At 38.3% G+C, this 18,311-nt stretch overlaps 1 protein-coding gene across 10 annotated transcripts in view; it reads left to right on the top strand.

The window, feature by feature from the left end:
- CDKL5 (cyclin dependent kinase like 5) overlaps nt 1-17,768 on the top strand; it is a 131,441-nt gene extending 113,673 nt beyond the window's left edge. For 6 of the 10 annotated variants that reach the window (XM_039551071.1, XM_039551081.1, XM_019282800.3 and 3 more), the window contains 4 exons: nt 3,621-3,723; nt 7,392-7,514; nt 8,611-8,730; nt 10,196-17,768. In XM_039551071.1, coding sequence (XP_039407005.1) covers nt 3,621-3,723; nt 7,392-7,514; nt 8,611-8,730; nt 10,196-10,579 — 730 coding nt within the window. In that variant the 3' untranslated portion in view covers nt 10,580-17,768. Of the gene's footprint in view, nt 1-3,620; nt 3,724-6,056; nt 7,515-8,610; nt 8,731-10,195 lie in introns of those variants that run through there. The other 4 variants (XR_005601778.1, XR_005601776.1, XM_039551103.1 and 1 more) reach the window with 4 other exon arrangements.
- The last annotated feature ends 543 nt before the right edge of the window (nt 17,769-18,311 follow it).

Raw genomic sequence — 18,311 nt, forward strand, 5'->3', positions numbered from 1 at the left:
CAGTAACTCCTTCATTAGACAAAATCCTTACTCATGTAACTGTGATTGGATCAGTAAAGGGAGTAGTACATTGGCAGTCAGAGGGTTTCCAAGCCAGACTGCCTGCTGAGATTAGGGTTGCTGAAGAATAACTAAAACAAGCATGAGGAACTGCCTCCCAAAAAGAGCTGTCTGCAGTATGAATCCTTCTATGGCAGCATGAATGCAACATGCTTCCAATTTATTCTTTTCAGTTAATGTGAAAGCACATCAGCTTGCTTGCCACATGCATGTTTGCTGCTACACCTCATTGCACCTGCATGAAGCTGGATACCTTTCCTCCCAGGGGCAGTAAATAAGAGTGATTATCACAGAATTTCTGTTTGTACTTATGCCTTTTCCAAGTGTTTCAGGCCAGAATAACCAATGTGTTCTACATTATATGTCCTAAGCATGCAAAAGGTACTCAAAGATAAAATAACAAAGCACAGCACATTTTGCCTTTGGTTTCTGCTTGAGAATGAGCTCTCTGAGTGGGGGCTCTTCTCTAGGGCTGCTCTTACTTGCTACTAAAACAGGCAGCGCAATAGATTCTGGTGGGATTCTTTGCTTTCAAGAGCTGAAGCTTTATGCACAGTACCAAGATCCTTGCAGTATGTTCTAAGAGTTTAGTGCTGCATGACTCTACCTTACAGATTTTTTTCTGATAATCCTAATTTTTTCCTGTACTGTCCATTATCTGAAAATCATTTTTTGGGATGCCTAAAATATCCCAGTGTTCCATCATCGATCAAAATGTTCTGCTCTATTTTTACTCAGTACAAAATCCTGGTGTTGAAGCTTCCTGCTATAATGCTATATATGTTCACTCTCTTCACATAATGAGCATGTGTTTTGAAGCAGTTGCTTTTCAAGGTCAATGCTTTTTCAGACAACTGTACTGCAATATGAGTCATAGGAGTTAATGACAAACCATTCAGTATAAAACCACTGGCTTTTGGGTAAGCAGCAGTTGAAAATGAGCAGTTCTCAGCCCCTTATTTTCCTATTCTCTCTGGTCACTGTAGTCATAAAGAGGAAATGATGGTGCAGGATTTCATTTCTCTCCTCTCTGCTCAGCTGCTGTGGAGAGCAGTTTTCTCATCCAGGTTCACTGGGCCGAAGAAAAGAATCACACTCGAGTGAATCTCTGTCTAAAAATATGGCAAAAATTGTTCCAAGCTTCACTCTGAAGATTAACTTCACTTTTTAAAATATAGCATCTCCATTTTGGAATAGAAAAGCAAGACATTGAAAAATTTTGAAGTAGTGTAAACTAACCTCCTACGGACTTGCTTATCATCTGACACTGGTTCCTTAGTGGGTAACAGTCATCGGGTTGGTAATTTGCATTGGGGCTATGGTTTGGGATATGTTTGCAGGTGTGGATGCACAGGAGCTCCTTTGGGGAAAGGCTCAGAATATTCTTAGCCCCATTTACATGACTTTCTGAGTACAAGCAGGATACTTGGGGTGCATGCTTTCTTCCAACTTTTTTAACAAATCAAGTAAAAATCATTTAGTAAATAATTCAGCAGCTGTTCTGTCTGTGTTAAGTCAGACTCCCGAGTTCACTGAATCTAAAGCTATCAGTAGTCTTTATTTTGGCTTTCTCCTTGGTGCTTTAACTGACTTGTATGAGTGCCTTACAGCTTTTACACTACTTACAGTAGTACCAAATACAGGGACATGACAGCAACAGGAATCCTTAGCAATCCACTGTATTTAAAATACATGTTATAAATACAATAATTACATTAAACTAGAGATTTTTTCCTGTAGTAGTGTTGTAATGTCCACATTAAATATATGTTGTCATGCACCTGAATGTATTTTCTGCATCTAGATACAAGTTTCCCAAAATGTAAATTAGGAAAATTTCTACCATACTTCCTGCCTATGAATCTTTTTGCTAAGACCATTCACTTAATGAACAGTTGGACTTTTATTACAGGATTTAAACACTGCGTGCATTTATACTTAGAACCAGGAAACATTTTGAGCTTGAGGTGGTTTTATGTAGAAACTGAGGAACTGATACTACCTACCAGAGTGAAGATGATTTTATCAATAAGGAGGGTGACTCCAATGATTTCTACGCCAATTATGTTTTTCGCATTTGCTTGGGGGAAAAAGTCAGCTTGGCATGTAGTAGCAGCTGAATCACCAGCTGATAGCACAGTGTTTAAAGCCAGAATTAGAAGCCAGCAACAACTATAGTAGACAGTTAAATGTTGCTACATTACAGACACTCCAAGAAAAGCTGCTCCTGTTTGTCATACAGAGCCCTTAAAACAGTGGCTTTCCTTTAGGTTTTCCATCAAGACAATGGGATAATTCCTTTTTTGTTTTCATGCAATTTAAGCATGAAAAAGGACTATTAAATTACCCAGTATGACTTTCTGTATGTTAGTTGCTATTAAATGTTGTCCATTCTCTGGGATGCAGGCCCAGAGGCAGACCTGTCTGATGTGTGTCTCCCAGATGAGTATTAGGTCCTGATTTGAAATGTCAAAGATGGGAAATCCACTTCACTAAGGCGTTCGTTCTGGCAGTTAATGATGTTATTGTGAAAATCAGTGCCTTATTTCTAATATGACTTCTCAGGCTTCATCATCCACCCACTTATTATATCTTTTGCCCATTAGTTCAAAGATTTTTCTAGTAATTTCTTCCTGGATAAATAGCTGTGCATCACAATCAAGGAAACTTAAGTATTTGGGTTGGTTTGGCTGTGTTTTTAAACACACTAAAGAGATTGAAATCTCTGAAATTATTTCTGTGATGCTTTCCTGAAGCATTTTCAATTTTCAAGCTATTTTGAAGAGCACTAGAACTGTATTCAGTTATGTCTCACCACTGTCCTCGTAAACCATCTTTTTACCACGTATAAGTACTTTTCATAAGTGGTTTACTGTGTATATTGATAGTAACATGTTATTTATCAGCTGTAGTTGCTTCAGATGTGTAAGTTAAAAGACGGAAATTCAGTCTTCAGGCAAGTCACCTGTTCCATTTTCGGGTCACCTCCTTTTGCCAGCACTGTCTCACCCACGCATAGCAAACTAACTGAAGGTTTTAAGTTGAAATGGACAACAGTAGATCCCCAGCTTCCCCGATGGTAAATTGGGAACCATGTCAGCAAAGTTCAATGCAAAGTGGTTCTCTCTGGCCAGCTTTGCAGCTCCTGCTTCTCCGGCAAGCAATGGATAAACTGGACCTGTTCTTTTATACCTCCTCGCCATTTGTATGTTCTCTCAGATATGCTTTTCGTTTTTCTAAAAGACCTCGTGTGTGATATTTTGGTTTGAATATTAAATTCTGGCTTAAAAGAACACATGCATGCTTTCCTTTTCCCTAAATAACTATTCATTGGTTTAAACTAATCATTTTACCCTAACACTATGTACCTCCTATCCCTGTTAATAAGACTATCTGGTATTTGTGTAGTAACCCTGGAACCAATGAATGCTAAAACGTTAAGTATCTTTTTACTTTAATCAATAATTTGCATTCTTTGCCATCAGATCTCAGCATTACACAGAATTTACAAAGTAATACCATAATAAAATTTCTCTTACAATACCTTATTTCATATTTAGGAAAAGTCCTGAAAACCTTAACAGTCACTCAGAACAGCTCAAGGAGAAAGAAAAGCAAGGTTTTTTCAGGGCAATAAAAAAGAAAAAGAAGAAATCTCAAAATGTAAGTATGCAGCATTTCTAATAAAATAATTTGTTTATTCATTTTGAATTATACCATTTTAATATTCTAGATTAGTACAGTAGCTTTGTATTATTTATGACTCTGTGTGTGTATATACTTGTTCTTTTATTTTCTCTCTTCACTATATGAAAGTCGAATTCTTCTCCTGTTCAGGGTTAATTTTTCTGCCTTTTCAAGTACTTCACTTACTAGTCCTGGGCACCTTTGTTTTCATTCAGATCCTTTGAGAGCCAGTTTTGATGCAAGTTTTATGATGTTGCAACAAGTTCAGGATATTGTAATACCATTCCAAGAATTGTAAATGCATTATTGTGTGTGCCCCCAGAGCTTGAATAGTTTCAGGCACCCATCCAGAGAAAATGAGACTGTTAAAAATGAGAATTCTTTCCAGTCGTTTTCATGGAAGTGTCTTGGTAACAGTTTCTGTCTTCTTGCTGCATCCCATGACTGGAATAGGGATGATGTGTGTTAACCATTCTTAAATGTTTTATGTTTTGTTGAGGGAATGGATTGTGGCTTTTGTTATTCAGTATAAGTCTTTGGTGTCTCATACATTTTTACATTTTCATATAATTTTTGGGAGGGAGAAAGGACTTTCTTTTATCAGAAAGTAGTGGTATACTAACATTTCACAAAGTTTTATAACGAAGATATCCCTAAGAACTGAAGTAAGCTAAACATAATATAATTCTTAAATGGCAGCTCTGGAAACATTAAAACATTTAAAATTGTGATGTTCCTGTAAGTGTAAATGCAGTTATAGTTGTGAAGATTCTCAGAATGGAGTAAATTGTGCTCACTCCTGGCAAAGGAGAGTGACTTAATGAAAATACCTACTCTCAAGGAGTGAGGTGATATGACTCTGAGTGTTGGTGGAGGGATGATCTGTTGAAAATTGGGAGAGGGGAGTGATTATCAGGCTTTTTGTTGTTTTGGGGTTTTTTTAAAGTTCTTTGAACTGCGTGGAACATGTGCATATGTGTATTAACTAGCACTGAGAAATGCATCTCACCTTCCTGCTGGGCAGGATTTAGAGCAATGGCATCTACCTCTCCTTCTGAACTTGTTAATCCTCATACCTGTATGCAGCTGAAATACGATCATTTTTATTACACAACTGAACAAAATGTCTAGATTATAGCTCCGGGACTATTTGATACCAAAATGTCCATGTAAAGATAGCACACCTAAGGCCATTGGTTCCAGTGATGCATTTTCAAAGGGAAAAAAAAAAAAGGTTTTAAATTTGCATTGTTATACTCTGATCCAGCCATCCAGACATGGTGGCAGAGAATGCTCCAATAGCTCAGCTGATAGATGCTGTATTTACTTCCAGATTAAACTCTGTGAAAGAAATACATACTGGATTGTGTTGCCTTTCAAAATCTGGAATTTTACAAAACACCTAAATCAAAAGTACCTTGATCTATAGCTACCAAAACCATTGCTGATTACAAGATAAGGCAGATTTATGTATAATCCTTACTCCTGTTTCTTCTTACTGTTAAGGAGAAGGGTAGAGGGGAATGGAGAGAGTGAGAAAGGAAAAACAACTACTGCTACTTAGAGCTGGTATCTCACAGAAAGATGAATAAATTAGTGAAATAAGATAGTGATACAACTCTTTCATCCTCAGCTGAAAACTTGCTGAGATCAACTTGAGTTGTGGAGCCAACCAGAGCCAGAAAAACTTCCTTTCATTTCTATTTACAGCTGATTACCAGGACAGTATCTAGGGACAGACTGTACCACTGATGTGTGTGCAAGTGTCTGGTTCAGACACTGTTCTTCTTCATCTGTTACTTGAAGGCATCTACCTAACAAATGTTGGGACATTCTTTAGGACCTTCCAGTACAAACAAAAATTACTGTCTTCAATTCAACACCAAGTTTGGCTTCAGTAGTAAAAGCTGTTCACAGCACTGTAATATTAGGTCTTCAACAACACGTAGAATGTTTCCTATGAAATCATATGAAAAGTCTTAGTATACAGCTTGTGCCTACCCAGGTTTTTTTTCTGAGACCAACAATTCATGTAGGGTCCTACAAGTATGAAATTCCACTTACTTACTCAAACACAGACTTTCTGCAACAAATAACAAATGAGACATGAGGACTGTCACAGAGCTAGGAAGCACATAAGTATCAGACTTACTTCTGATATCCTTTGGCAAGTCTCATTTGGCTGGTGATCATCATCACAGGAGTCATAAAAGATACCTGAAATTGGATTGAAGACATCTTAGTAATGTCATTCTCAAAATATCTAATAGCCCAGAATTGATCCCAGTTCCTGACGCTTCTTCCTGCAGGTTGTTCCCATGAATCATTCTCCCTAGAGTTCTCCAGGTGCAGCACCTCGTGGGATAGGAATTGTTACTGCCTGTTACAGGAATTCTTTGCAATAGTGTTTTTGCAGAGCTGTTCTTATCCATTCTTCTTTTCATCGTTTGAAGTGTTTTAGTAATGTAGCAAAAGGTTTTGAGGATTGCTAGAATCACAGTTTTATCTGTCATCTGCCACCAAACAATTTGATATCCATGAGGGTTGTGCACAGTGTCAGTAGGCACTATCTTCAGAGGAGCCTGAGTTTCGCAGATTTTGGCACTTGTTTCAAGCTGTGGGTCTGAAGAAATTATCTGCTTTGGAAAAAACAGTTGCAGGTGAGCATTTCTCTTAGCAATGCCTTGATTCCTTTTTTAATTTACTGAATTTGAAACAGGAAATTCTTCTGACCATAAATTTCCTAAACATAAGCTATGCTAATTATTGACTGTCATTAACTCGGATGGAATCTAGAAGGTGAGAAAGCTGTTTGAAACCCCTTGCTTTTGGTAGTGTACCTGTCATTCTGTTTGGTCATATAATAATTCTATGGCATAATAAAGATTTCTTCTGATAGGCAGGAAAATGTAAGGTACAGCATGTGTCCTATGCTTGTTTGCACCTAAGCAGGGGAGAAATAGTCCCATTTATAATTCTGGTACCTTATAATTCTGTTGGTTGTTCATGCATCCATTGGTAAGCTCTTTGGTTGTGCTACAGAAATTAAAATAAAACAGCCAGCGTGCTTACAGCTATACGTGAAGTTGCTAATGGCATATTTATGTTAGAACTGAAATAATTAATCTTGGAGCTTTAGCTCTTTTTGCAAGTTAAAAATAGAATGCTTTTTTTATCAACTGCTCATTCTGGAACCAGCTCCTATTATTGTTAGTGTATCTTTAATATTTTCTTTCTATAGAAATAAGAAATGTCATACTGCTTTAGGTCATTATCAGAAATACAAATGATTGCCAGAGTTACAGGATTTAATCCAAAGCTCAGTAAAGTCAACAAGACCTACCAGTTGTTTCCAAAAGGCTCTGAAATAAATACGTTCTGTATTCCTAATGAACATAGGTATAAGAATAGGTGTGCTGATCTTTTTTTACATGCTTTCTATGCACTGAGTTCCTTGAATTTATTCCATAGGCTTTTTTCAATCATTATTGTATTTTCCCAAGGCAAGTTATAGGCTTGATAACACGTATTGTCAAATTACAACAACAACAACAAAAAAGAAATAAAGAAAAAGAATAACATAGTATGGGCAGGTACCTTGAATTGAAATACTATGCATTTAGTTTTTGTGTCTTATATTGCAGACAGACTCAACCAACGGCGAGAATCCAAGCATCAAGAAATCCCTCTTTCCTCTTTTTAATTCAAAGAATAATTTAAAGCATAGTTCTTCTTTGAAAAAACTTCCTGTAGTCACTCTACCAATGGTATTCATTTTTAAGTACAGTAGCACTGTAAAATGCTCCAGTAAATTTGTTTTACTGACTACAGCAGCATGTGGTTTATTTTCATGGTATCACTTCCTCTTCATGCCAGTTAAGTATCTTGGGCCAGTTCAATAAATTTAAGTAAAATCAGCCGTTCTGTTGAAACGGATTGTGCCTCAAAATATATTTTTTTGGTATTTGATATAGTGAAAATGTAACATACACAGTCCCAGAGAGAATGAGCCTTGGGAGTAAGACTAAGGAAGGAAAATAGTTGTGAAATTGTGTATGTTTAAAATTAAATTGTCACATTATGTTTCAGTCAGGAAAAAAATTAACCTGGTTTTGTTTATTCCTATATCATAAATACATAATTTTATACAAACTACTCCTTTATATATAAATTTAAATAAATCAAATACTAACAATGCATTATCAGAAAAGAACTTTAGCTCATGTGTCTGTTGTATTTTTGTTTGTCCTGATTGTTCATGATAAAAGACAGCTTGCATTAAAAATAGGTTATATTTTGACTGTCCTTTTTTTGATTAGAATTCTTGAAATGAGATAAAAAGCTACATGTAAGTTTTAAATTATCTTTCTGCCATAAAGTTTCAGCTGTTTCTTAATTTTTGCTATAGTTTGGGATATTTGTGGAGGAGAAGAAAGATGGGAATAGAGAAAGCTATTGGTTTTGTGATGTCAGTCAAGACATCAGTTTCAAGAGATTTTGGTCTGCTTCACTCAGGAGCAAATTTATAGAACTGATCCATGGTCTTAACTGCAGTATGGAATGCTTTTAAAATGAAGATGAGGCTCAACAATATTTTTTTTAAAAATTTATTTTTGAGGCCTTGTTTAACTGCTCTTTCTTACAGCAAATAACACTAACAGCATGCTTTAAGGGGTAAGGGTAGAGCAAATCTGCATGATGTCCACAGCCACTTGCTCTTACTATGGGGAAAAGCACTGAGAGGTCATTGCAATTCTGCTGCAGAAATGGGCTTCACTTGTGTTCTGTAATTAACTGTGGGAAATTATTTACAGCTATTCTTAAGAAAATATTAGGAGATCAGTATTTAATATTTTGTTGCAGATGCCTAACACTGAAGGTCAGGATCTCTTGGCATTACAGAAAGCCATTCATTCTTCCAATCACCAGAGCAGCAGGCAGAAGGATTGGCATCCTGACAAGATGACAGAAATCCAACCTCATGTAAGTGGTGTTATCAATTCCCTATCTATTAATATCACTGACATATCTTGACAGCTTTTTCTCTGGGGAATAGAAAAATTGCATTTGACATTGTTTCCCGACTTTCTAATGCCTTGCTCATTGAATGTAAAAAATCATGTACCTGCAGTCCTGCATAATTTTTTTAAAAGGTAGACATGAATGACAAGGAAGAGAGACTAAATGTCCTGTGTCAGTCTTTGAGCCCTTCAAAAGATTGGTTATGTTTTAGTATTACAGGCAAGCAGTGTTTCAGTGCACATCTGTGGTAGCAATGCAGTGGTGTACAAAAGCCCTCAAGTCAACTCTGTAAGGAGTGGTGAATCCTGAGGGCTGGCTGCTGCTCAGCACAGTTTGATACTTGATGTGGTCACCAGAGCATCGAGACCACGTTACAGTGTGGCTGGCACAGACTGCAGTTTCGGCAGGCTACATTTTTGGAGCATAGTACTGCACTATTGCAACTTTATTTTCTCTAAAATCTAAATTCTAAAATCTAATTTCTAAAACCAGCTCAGCAGGCAGTGTTTGGGAGAGAGGGTCAGTGCCATGCTCCATTGTTGTCACACTGGAAACTGGAAAAGAGGGTTTGTTGCAGCTGCAGTGTTTGAAGAAACAAGTTGCTCTGCGAGCTGTGGAATTTAATGAGGCTGCTTTCATACCACTTTGTGTACTCAGGCTTCCCTAGGCTCTTGCTACCCATTTTCAATAACCCCATATCACCATTTTCTTTTCAACCTCACCAGTGAAAGAAGCTGCGGGAGACTAGAGCTGCCTATCAACCAGCTGCCAGCAAACAAAATATGTAACTTCTGAGTTCTGCCAGACCTTTTTTCAGTTCAGATGGTTACTCAAGACTCACTCTAACCCCTAACTGATGTTCACAACAGTTTTAAGAACTTTGTATTTCTGAAATCTGTGCCTTAAGTTCTGGAATTGTCTGCCCAGGGAGGTGGTGGAGTCACCATCCCTGGATGTGTTTAAAAAAAGTTTGGATGTGACACTCAGTGCCATGGTTTAGTTGAGGTGGTGTTAGGGCATGGGTTGGACTCAGTGATCTTGAAGGTCTCTTCCAACCTGGTGATTCTGTGTGATTCCGTGTGATTCTGCGTGTGTGTGATTCCTAAAATGTGGCTGAGGTTCTTAAGTTAATAGCAGGAGAAGTGACAGATGGACAGCTAATGCAATTGTCTATGCCTGCATTTTCAAAAGAAACAAGGGAGCAATTTTTTCTGAGGGAGAAAAGGTTCCATCTTTTCAGGTAGCTAATAGATTGGATTGTGATGAGATTGGATTGTGTGTGTAGTCATAGCTTGGAATGAAATACATCAAGCGAATATGAGTTAAAAGTGAAGAAGGCCTGTAAAGTTCTAGATGTTCAGTTTAGGATAGGACAGTTTTTTTATGGGAAGTCTGATATGATGGAGCTTTGCTGTGTGTCTTTCAGAGCCAGCCATTAAAATCTCTTCGGAAGCTCTTACACCTCTCTTCAAATCATCCCGTCGCTGCTGAGCCCCGCTTCCAGCCCTTACCCAGCCAGCCAGCCAAAGCTCCTTTTCCTGAAGTGCGGATTCATCCCATGAGTCAAAGCTCCAGCAGCGGCAGCAGCAACGTGCGGCCGGAGCCCCAGCCGAAGAGCCGGCCGGCGCTGCAGATCCCGAGCCAGCTGGAGCCCACCTGGCACGTGTCCCCCGTGAACAGGAGCGTGAGCGATGGGCCCCCCTACTCCGAGCAGCTGCCTTCCAAGAGCGGACAGAACGGGCACACCTACAACCGAACAAACCGGTCGCGAATGCCAAATCTGAACGATCTCAAAGAGACAGCCTTGTAATTGCACTCCAGCAAATAGACCAGTGTGGGTGGAGATCAGCATAGGGGAGCGGTGGTGATTCTGGTGATGGTAAGACTGCATTTTCAGCTTTATAAAGGTGTGCAATATGTACATGTGGAGCTATGCTGTTCAGCACCACGGAGAGAGTCAGGGATTATACAGGAACACAAGTTGAACTATGAATTACCAGTCATCAGAAATGTCACTGGATGCCAGGCAGAGTGTGCCGGTCAGGGAGAAAAATGCACTGTCATTTTCTCTCATTTACATTCCAGCTTAGTGCACATCTTTGTCTGAAAGCTGGGAGACTTCTGGTATGTATTGGCACTTATAAGGGTGAAAACATTGTCTAGACCTATGCCCTTACTACATTTTTTGCTGCCTAGTTAAAACAGTGGGGTTTATGTGATAAAAGTGTATCCCTGTTAAGGGTTTAAAGTTAAATTGTATGTCTTAAATTTGTTTTTTAAACTTCCATATTTGATAGGATTTGTAATATTTATTTATGATGACCTAATATCGTACTGTTATAATCATATCTTTTATGTTATAATGTAAAGTTATTTTGAGCTGTTTGAAACATTGTGAAGCAGTGCAACAGCTACAGTAGTTTCTATAAAAAACTAACAGTAACATTTATATATTGCATCAGGAGTATTTTATTCTATATATAAATATATACATAAATGGAAAATAACTGTCTGTTTTTTAAATATACTCATTTAAAAGAAAAGTATTGTTATGACACTATCTGCCATATTTTTTATACATTTGTGATATAAAGTGCAGTATTATACTTCTAATAAAAGGAAGTTGAATGTGGATATAAACGTGACTGTAACAGTATGAATCTTGCTTGGCTATGAGAGCCCAGTATTATAGGCATTATTGGTAACAAACAAAAGATAACATTCAATTCCAAGCTTTATTATGGGCTATTTTGTTGGAAGTATTGGCTAAATGTAAGAGACTGCAGAACTGTACAGTAATCTAAATGTGGTACGTTCTCCCCTGTGTCCTTAGCTTTCCTAGTAATATTAATGGGATTTCTGCATCTGCATCAACAGCACAGAGCCCCAGTACCAAATTTTTGTTTCCTCTGAGGAAATAAAGTGCCCCATGACTACGAGCGAAAGCAGGTGCTCTTCCACCTAATAGCAGGGGTGAAAACCAAAGAAACACAGCATGAATTGCAAGTGAAATGCAGAACTTTGACACTTAAGCATAGCATGGCACTGCAGATCATGGTATAAGCTTTTATGCATATGTGTATTTTACATCTCTAGCAATCTATTAACTAATAAGATAAACACTGTATTAGAATTTAAACTACTCTTGCACTTTTTATTATATTTCAGGATGTATTTAAAGCTACAAATCTGGTATTTGGATATTGAGGGAGAAGGTTGCCAAGCAACTTGATTTCTCCTTAGGTCTTACTATCCAAATATTCCCATACCCAGTTCAGCTACCAGTCTCAGCAAAATACTAGATCTTGGGTTCCAGTCTCCTGTACAGCATAGTTAAAACTGCCTTTACCTTGGTGAATGTCAAGTGTAGCAAATACATACCCTGATTCCTCTGTTGCTTCCAGTAAAGTCAATCACAGGTGAGCCAGTAGGAGTCAAAAGAGTTATGCCAGTCTAAACTTTGTGCAATAAGAGGAGAGCCAGGCCTGTAGTGTCAGAACAATACAATCTTTCCTTTTTAAACACATTAGTTCTACTCCCTCATTACTCTGCAGCATAGTTTGTGTTCTAGATGCTGTCCTCATAAGACACCTGTACTTGCAAATACACTGTCTTTTCCAAAAAGAGATTAACCTGAATGTAACTTTGATGATTTAGCCATAGATGCAGTTAACAGAAGCAGCCAGGTAGTAAAAGGTGAACTTCCTACTTGGATAACAATGCAAACTGGACATGTTGTTCAGTACCTCTTGAGTCATACCAAAGTTCTAACAACAGCAAATTCGGCACCACTACTGTAAAAATTGTTGTCAGAAAGAACAGTATAGAAGGATGTTATATCAGGTTTGTCCAGGACTAAAAATCAGTCTACTAAATTTGAAAAATTACGAAATAGGAATTCTTTCTTTGTCAATTGCCTGCAAGAAATGTGCATGTAATTTTTCTATAGATAGATATAATATATAATATCTCTCTATATATGATATATGCTGTATTGATATATCATATATATAGCATATATATAAATACAGTAGACATGAAGGGGTATTCAGTTTTTTTCTAAGTTCAGTGGGCATCCAGGAAAGACATTGTGATACTTACTTGTCATCACTGTCAGAGTTTAGCAGCTTATTTTAGCAGTCTCTGTTAGATTCATTGCTTGGTCGCAGCTACATGAGCCCTGTTAGCCCTGCTTTGAAATGGGCTGATGCCACTGAAATCCCTCACAAAAACCCTCTCTGAGAGAGAGTGGGGCTCTAAGCAGTGCAGTTTGAATGTCTCTTTTAGGGCAATGGAGCTGGTGAAGGGCCTGGAGCACAAGTCTTATGAGAGTGGCTGAGGGGACTGGGGGTGTTTAGTCTGGGAAAAGGAGGCTCAGGAGGGACCTCGTTACTCTCTACAACCGCCTGAAAGGAGGGTGGAGCCAGGTGGGGTCAGCCTCTTCTCCCATGTCTCAAGTGAAAGGATGAGAGGAAATGACTGACTGTTGTGCCAGGAGAGGTTCAAATTAGATATTAGGGGAAAAAAGATCACTGAAAGAGTGTTCAGGCATTGGAGTAAGTTGTCCAGGGACATGGTGCAGTCAACGGCTCTGGAAGTGTTCTGGATGTGGCACTTGGGGATATGGTTTAGGGGTGACAGGGGTGGTTGATGGTTGGACTAGATGATCCTAAAGGTTTCTTCCAACCTTGATGATTCTGTCATCCAGTCTCGCAGGGAATGTTCAGTCTAGACTCTTCTGTGCTTCGTGGATATGTATCCTTTTGCTTCTGCAAGATTTTTAGCTTGCTGGTAAGAGCTTCATGCTGGGGGATGATGATACTGGGCTGTATGTGGCTGTTATGATTTCTAGCAAGGAAAAATGTTTCCAAAAGGATTTTTTTTTATCAGTACCCATTAAGTTAAATCAGGGTAATCCCTGACTGTATATATAGCTGTTTAAAGTAGTTAGCAAATCTTCAAAGGTGATCCAAGGAATGTTCAAGTATTTGGTGGCCCATATTTACAGAAAGTTGTTTCTACTTCATACTGCATTTTCTTCTTGAATTCAACAAACTGTAGTAGCTTTCAGTTGAATACTAAATTGTGTTGAATGTACATAGTATTTTCTTTCTTCTGTTGGAAAGAAATTCCAGCCACTCAGCCAGCTGGTGCTGGGATGAATTGTGTATTTTTAACTTGGTCTAGCTTCCCAATATTTAGAATATTGCTAATGTAATTTTGTCAAGGCTTTCAAAGGAGTCTTATTATAGTGACTGAGATATTCTGACTTAATAAAGAGGAAGAGAATGACAGAGCAAACTATTTTGTAAGTGTGAGCTTTCCTTTTCACTGGTCTGTGAGTCTTGTACTATATGCTCTATAGATTTACATAGTATAAAGGATCCTGGTTAAACTGCATTTTATTCTTTGGCAGTCTTTTGCCTTATGGCATCACTGATGATGTGAACAAAAAATAAACTAAGTTTCAGAAATTAATTGCAGTCATTTTGCAGAACTCAAGCTGCCTAAACTTGTCTATATGTTTTTGCTATAGCTCTTGAGCTCTTTTTAACTGAAAAAAAAAAAAGCACCTTAAGTTCGTCCTAACTGAAATTGTGTAAGTGTTTAAGCTGTCATTTTAAACTGCCATGTAAATATATTAACCTAGAACAATATCTGTTTTCAACAGACCTGGCCACAGAGAGCAGTCCCTTAGACCTATTTAATGCTTTTTGCTCCATTTATTGCAGTCCAAGCTTCGTTGCTCCTCTGAGAGGTTGCCAGGAGAGCACTGGGCAGAGTTCTTGGCAGGAAGTCAGTGATCCCAGATTTAGTCTCTTAAAACATTCCCCAAACACCACTTGTTCTTTCAGATCAATATTAAAGCAGGCTTTGAACTTCCAAGTGCGTGAGACATCCTCAGGTTGTCGTTTGGCTTGTCACCTTTCTCTCTACCACACCAACTTGTTTCTGGGACCAAGGCTGGAGTGGCTCTTCAGGAAGCAATGGCCTGTGGTAGGCTCTTCACCTTCCTTGTCATTGCAGTTAGGTCTCTTAAGAGATGAATCTTACTTGTTTAAAAAGCTACATACCAACCTTTCCTTTTTTTCTTCAAAAGCTGATGAGGTGTTAGCTGAGTAGACTCCTGGGTTCACCCAGAAAAAGCTACGTATTCTTAACAATTCTGTAGACCTCCCAATAAGAACACAGGGAACCTATGGGAATACAAATTGTGCAGCTCTGAAAGCACTGTTGTGATCTAGGTAGCTAAGGCAAAACCTAGAGGAGCTGTGCTCTAGAAGTATTGGGGGTTTTATTCATGTTTCATTTTTTTGTTGTCATTATTTGATAGTGAGACATGCTTTAAAATACTTGTGTGTAATTAATTCTGTATGTGTTGATCACTGTCAGATTAGAGCTGGGAGAATATTTGCATCCCAGTCACGCAAGGAGTATGAAAAGGATAGCCATATATAATATACTGCAAATTGTGGGGTGGCAATGAATGATTTTTTCCATTCCGGCTAGCATACATACTACATAGATTAATGGGGTAATATCACAAACCATGCATCTAGGCTGTTTTTCATGTTAGTAGGCCCACCATTTGAAATAGGAGTGCCACAGGAGAAGGTTGGAAAGGTGATATGCCCTATGTAAGCATTTTTGAATAACCTTCAAATCAGGACACTATTTAAGAACAGGTGCCTTTCCCTACACAGCTCTTTCTTATGGTATCATGATATTAACCATTCATTAACTGGGTTTGTAGTGAATGAGGAAAAAAAGCCATTTAACTTCTGGCCTTTTCTTAAAATGGGGTGATTTGAGTAAACCCTTTTAATATAAGAAAGCTTGGAAGTTCTAGATGTTGGCACCTTTTTCAAATGGTCAAGCAGCAGCAGTGCATCAATTCTCAGGCTCATCAGGCAAGTGAAGTCTTGTGCTGTACTGAATGTTGTACTGAAACAAAGATTCCTCATTTTGCAATCGTGAAGCAAATTTCATTAAAATTAAGCAAAGCAGATTTTATAGATCTTCTTTCAATTGTAAGAGAAAAGCTGTGTTAGGCCATCTGTTCTCGCAATGGAGTGTCTTAACAACTGCCACATGAGATAGCATAGGTAAATCTGATGGATTAGGTCTGAATTTTACTTGTTCTGAGTTCTGCTTGGATGCACATTTGTGACCTTGTGTGCAGCCAATTGTTTGATGCAAAAGTTGTGGTTTGACCTAGTCAGTGGAAGATGTATGAGAAGTGTGAGAGGACCCGCCCCACTATGTTTGGATGCTTTCATTCCACCAAATCAAATTGCTCCTCAGGCTCTTTTAGAACATAACAAAATATGCAGCCAGGCAAAAGTGACTCTGGAAACATGGCCCAAGAGCCTGAACAGGGAATTTGTGTCTTAGCCTAAGAATGACTACACATCTCTTGTCTTCTCTGCAAGTCAATCTACCTCCTCTCTCTTGCAGAATGTAGTTGAAGTTGGGTTTGTTTATTCTGAGCTTATTACTGACTCCGAATTTTGAAGAGACATCTAAAAAGATTCTTCCTCTAGGTACTGTTAGCAACCACGTAATAAAATGTTGTTGGGCCTTCATCTGAAATACTTCTGAAATCTCCAAGCCATCTGAGTTTTCCCTCTAGAATCCCAATGCCATTCTTTGCACTGCTTTGCAGTCTTCCCTTGGCCTTCCCCTTGTGGATCTCAAATATTGCAGTTGCCTTGTTCTTTGTTGTTTCTCTAGTGCAGATTTTCAGGGAGTTAGAGGCCTTATCTACTACTCCACCCTGTTTGCTGTTTTACTCAAACAGCTATCCTTAGACTTGCTCAGGATTTCCTTCATTTTAATTTTCCATTTCATCTGGGTGAGATACCTTAGCTCATTGTGCCCCCACCAAAACACGCTGCCTACCAGGCTTTTCGTTCCACCAGGTCTCTGTTTTCACAGGGCACTGTTTCTCTGGATCCGTTCTGAGAAATGTGAGGTGGCATCTTAATTGTACAGGCATAAAAATGCGTTGTGAAGTAGCTGCTGCCATAGAGCTTTCCATTAGCATAAAGATAAAGCATGTTCATAGCGCAAGGTGGAAACCACTATTCAACTTTCCTATAGGATATGAACCTCTTGGTGTAAACTCCTGACATGTAAATCCAATGGCAGAGCTTTTAACTCTTTAGTTACAAGGCAAAACTTTAAGCATAGGGAACTGTCTCGACTTTTCTTTTTTTTTTTTTTTTTTTGCTAGTGCACATCTTAGACTGTACTACTGAAGGATATGACTAATTGAAAGAAGTAACTTTATATTTGGGTGATACGGAACAATAAGCTAAAATCTTCCCAGAAATTTTGTTGGAAAATCTATGCAGGCATTTTAAAATCTGGTTAATCTGATAAGGAATTCCAGGACTGCTTACGTCTCCACTGTGGAATGTTTAATTTTAAATTTGTGTCATTTGGAAGGAAGAAGGAAAAATAAAGTTTAGGAAAGTCTTTTTTTTTTCCCACTATCTGTCAGTACAGATTAACAGACTGGGGAGGCAGCTTTCAAAACTTTTAAATTTATGGATAAGATTCCATGATGTTTTTTAACAGCTACTAGAAATCTAAAGCGCACAAACTTTTAAATCTACCATGCTTTCTGTTGTGGAAGGGATATGTTGTGGTGTTAGCCTTTTTAATCCTGGAATACAAATTGATTTTAAAATGTGTTGAATATTTAAGGATGACTTCATTCAAGTTAATAAACCATTTGTAAAGTGTTTGTATACAACCCTTTGTATCATGTCGTTGGTACACCTTACCAAATTTTTTTTTGAGCATGTATTCCATTCTTTACTTCTGTACAATTTCTATTGTTGCTGTAAATATTCTAAAAGAGGAAAAAAAAAATCCTGTGGTAACCTTAATTATAAGCATGGAAATGGTTAATTTTTACTGAGCACAATGTATTTTTGAATGGGCCTTCCAAAATATGTCTTTAATAAAAATGCAGATTTTGCACTAGAACACCGGCATTGTTCAACAGCTGATCTTATTCCTGACACGTCTCTTCCACAGCACCTCTCCTTATGTTAGCTTGGCTCATATGACTGGAACAGACCAGAACCAGGACCCCTGTGCCCATTGGGTCACTGCCAGGTCCTGGCTGACTCCCCCATCTGAGAGGCCTGATGTTTCCATGGAGCAACATCTCTGAAGCACCTTGTTGCCCACCATTCCTCTAGTTTCATTGCAGGACGGATTCTTCCTTTCAGGGCAAGAATCTCTGCTGTTCTCTCTTTTGAACATTACCAACCCACCCAGCCCCTCAGCAGGCACTACCAGATATTAAAATGCCCTGAAAGTTTCCAGCCCACAGTCTTCACTCCAGGAAAAGTGTCATGATGGCATTTCATCATTGTCACATGTAAACTCAGACACTTCTAGGCAAACGTTGAGGTGTCAGCAATAAGAGTTTTTGATGGCTTCCTCTTTAATGTATCCTGGCTATGAGTTTTTTTGTTACTGTGTGCAGCTTTAAAAACCTTTAAATATTTCCCTGCTAGTCTTTC

This window comes from Corvus cornix, chromosome 1, assembly GCF_000738735.6.
Source record: "Corvus cornix cornix isolate S_Up_H32 chromosome 1, ASM73873v5, whole genome shotgun sequence".
Taxonomy (NCBI): domain Eukaryota; kingdom Metazoa; phylum Chordata; class Aves; order Passeriformes; family Corvidae; genus Corvus; species Corvus cornix.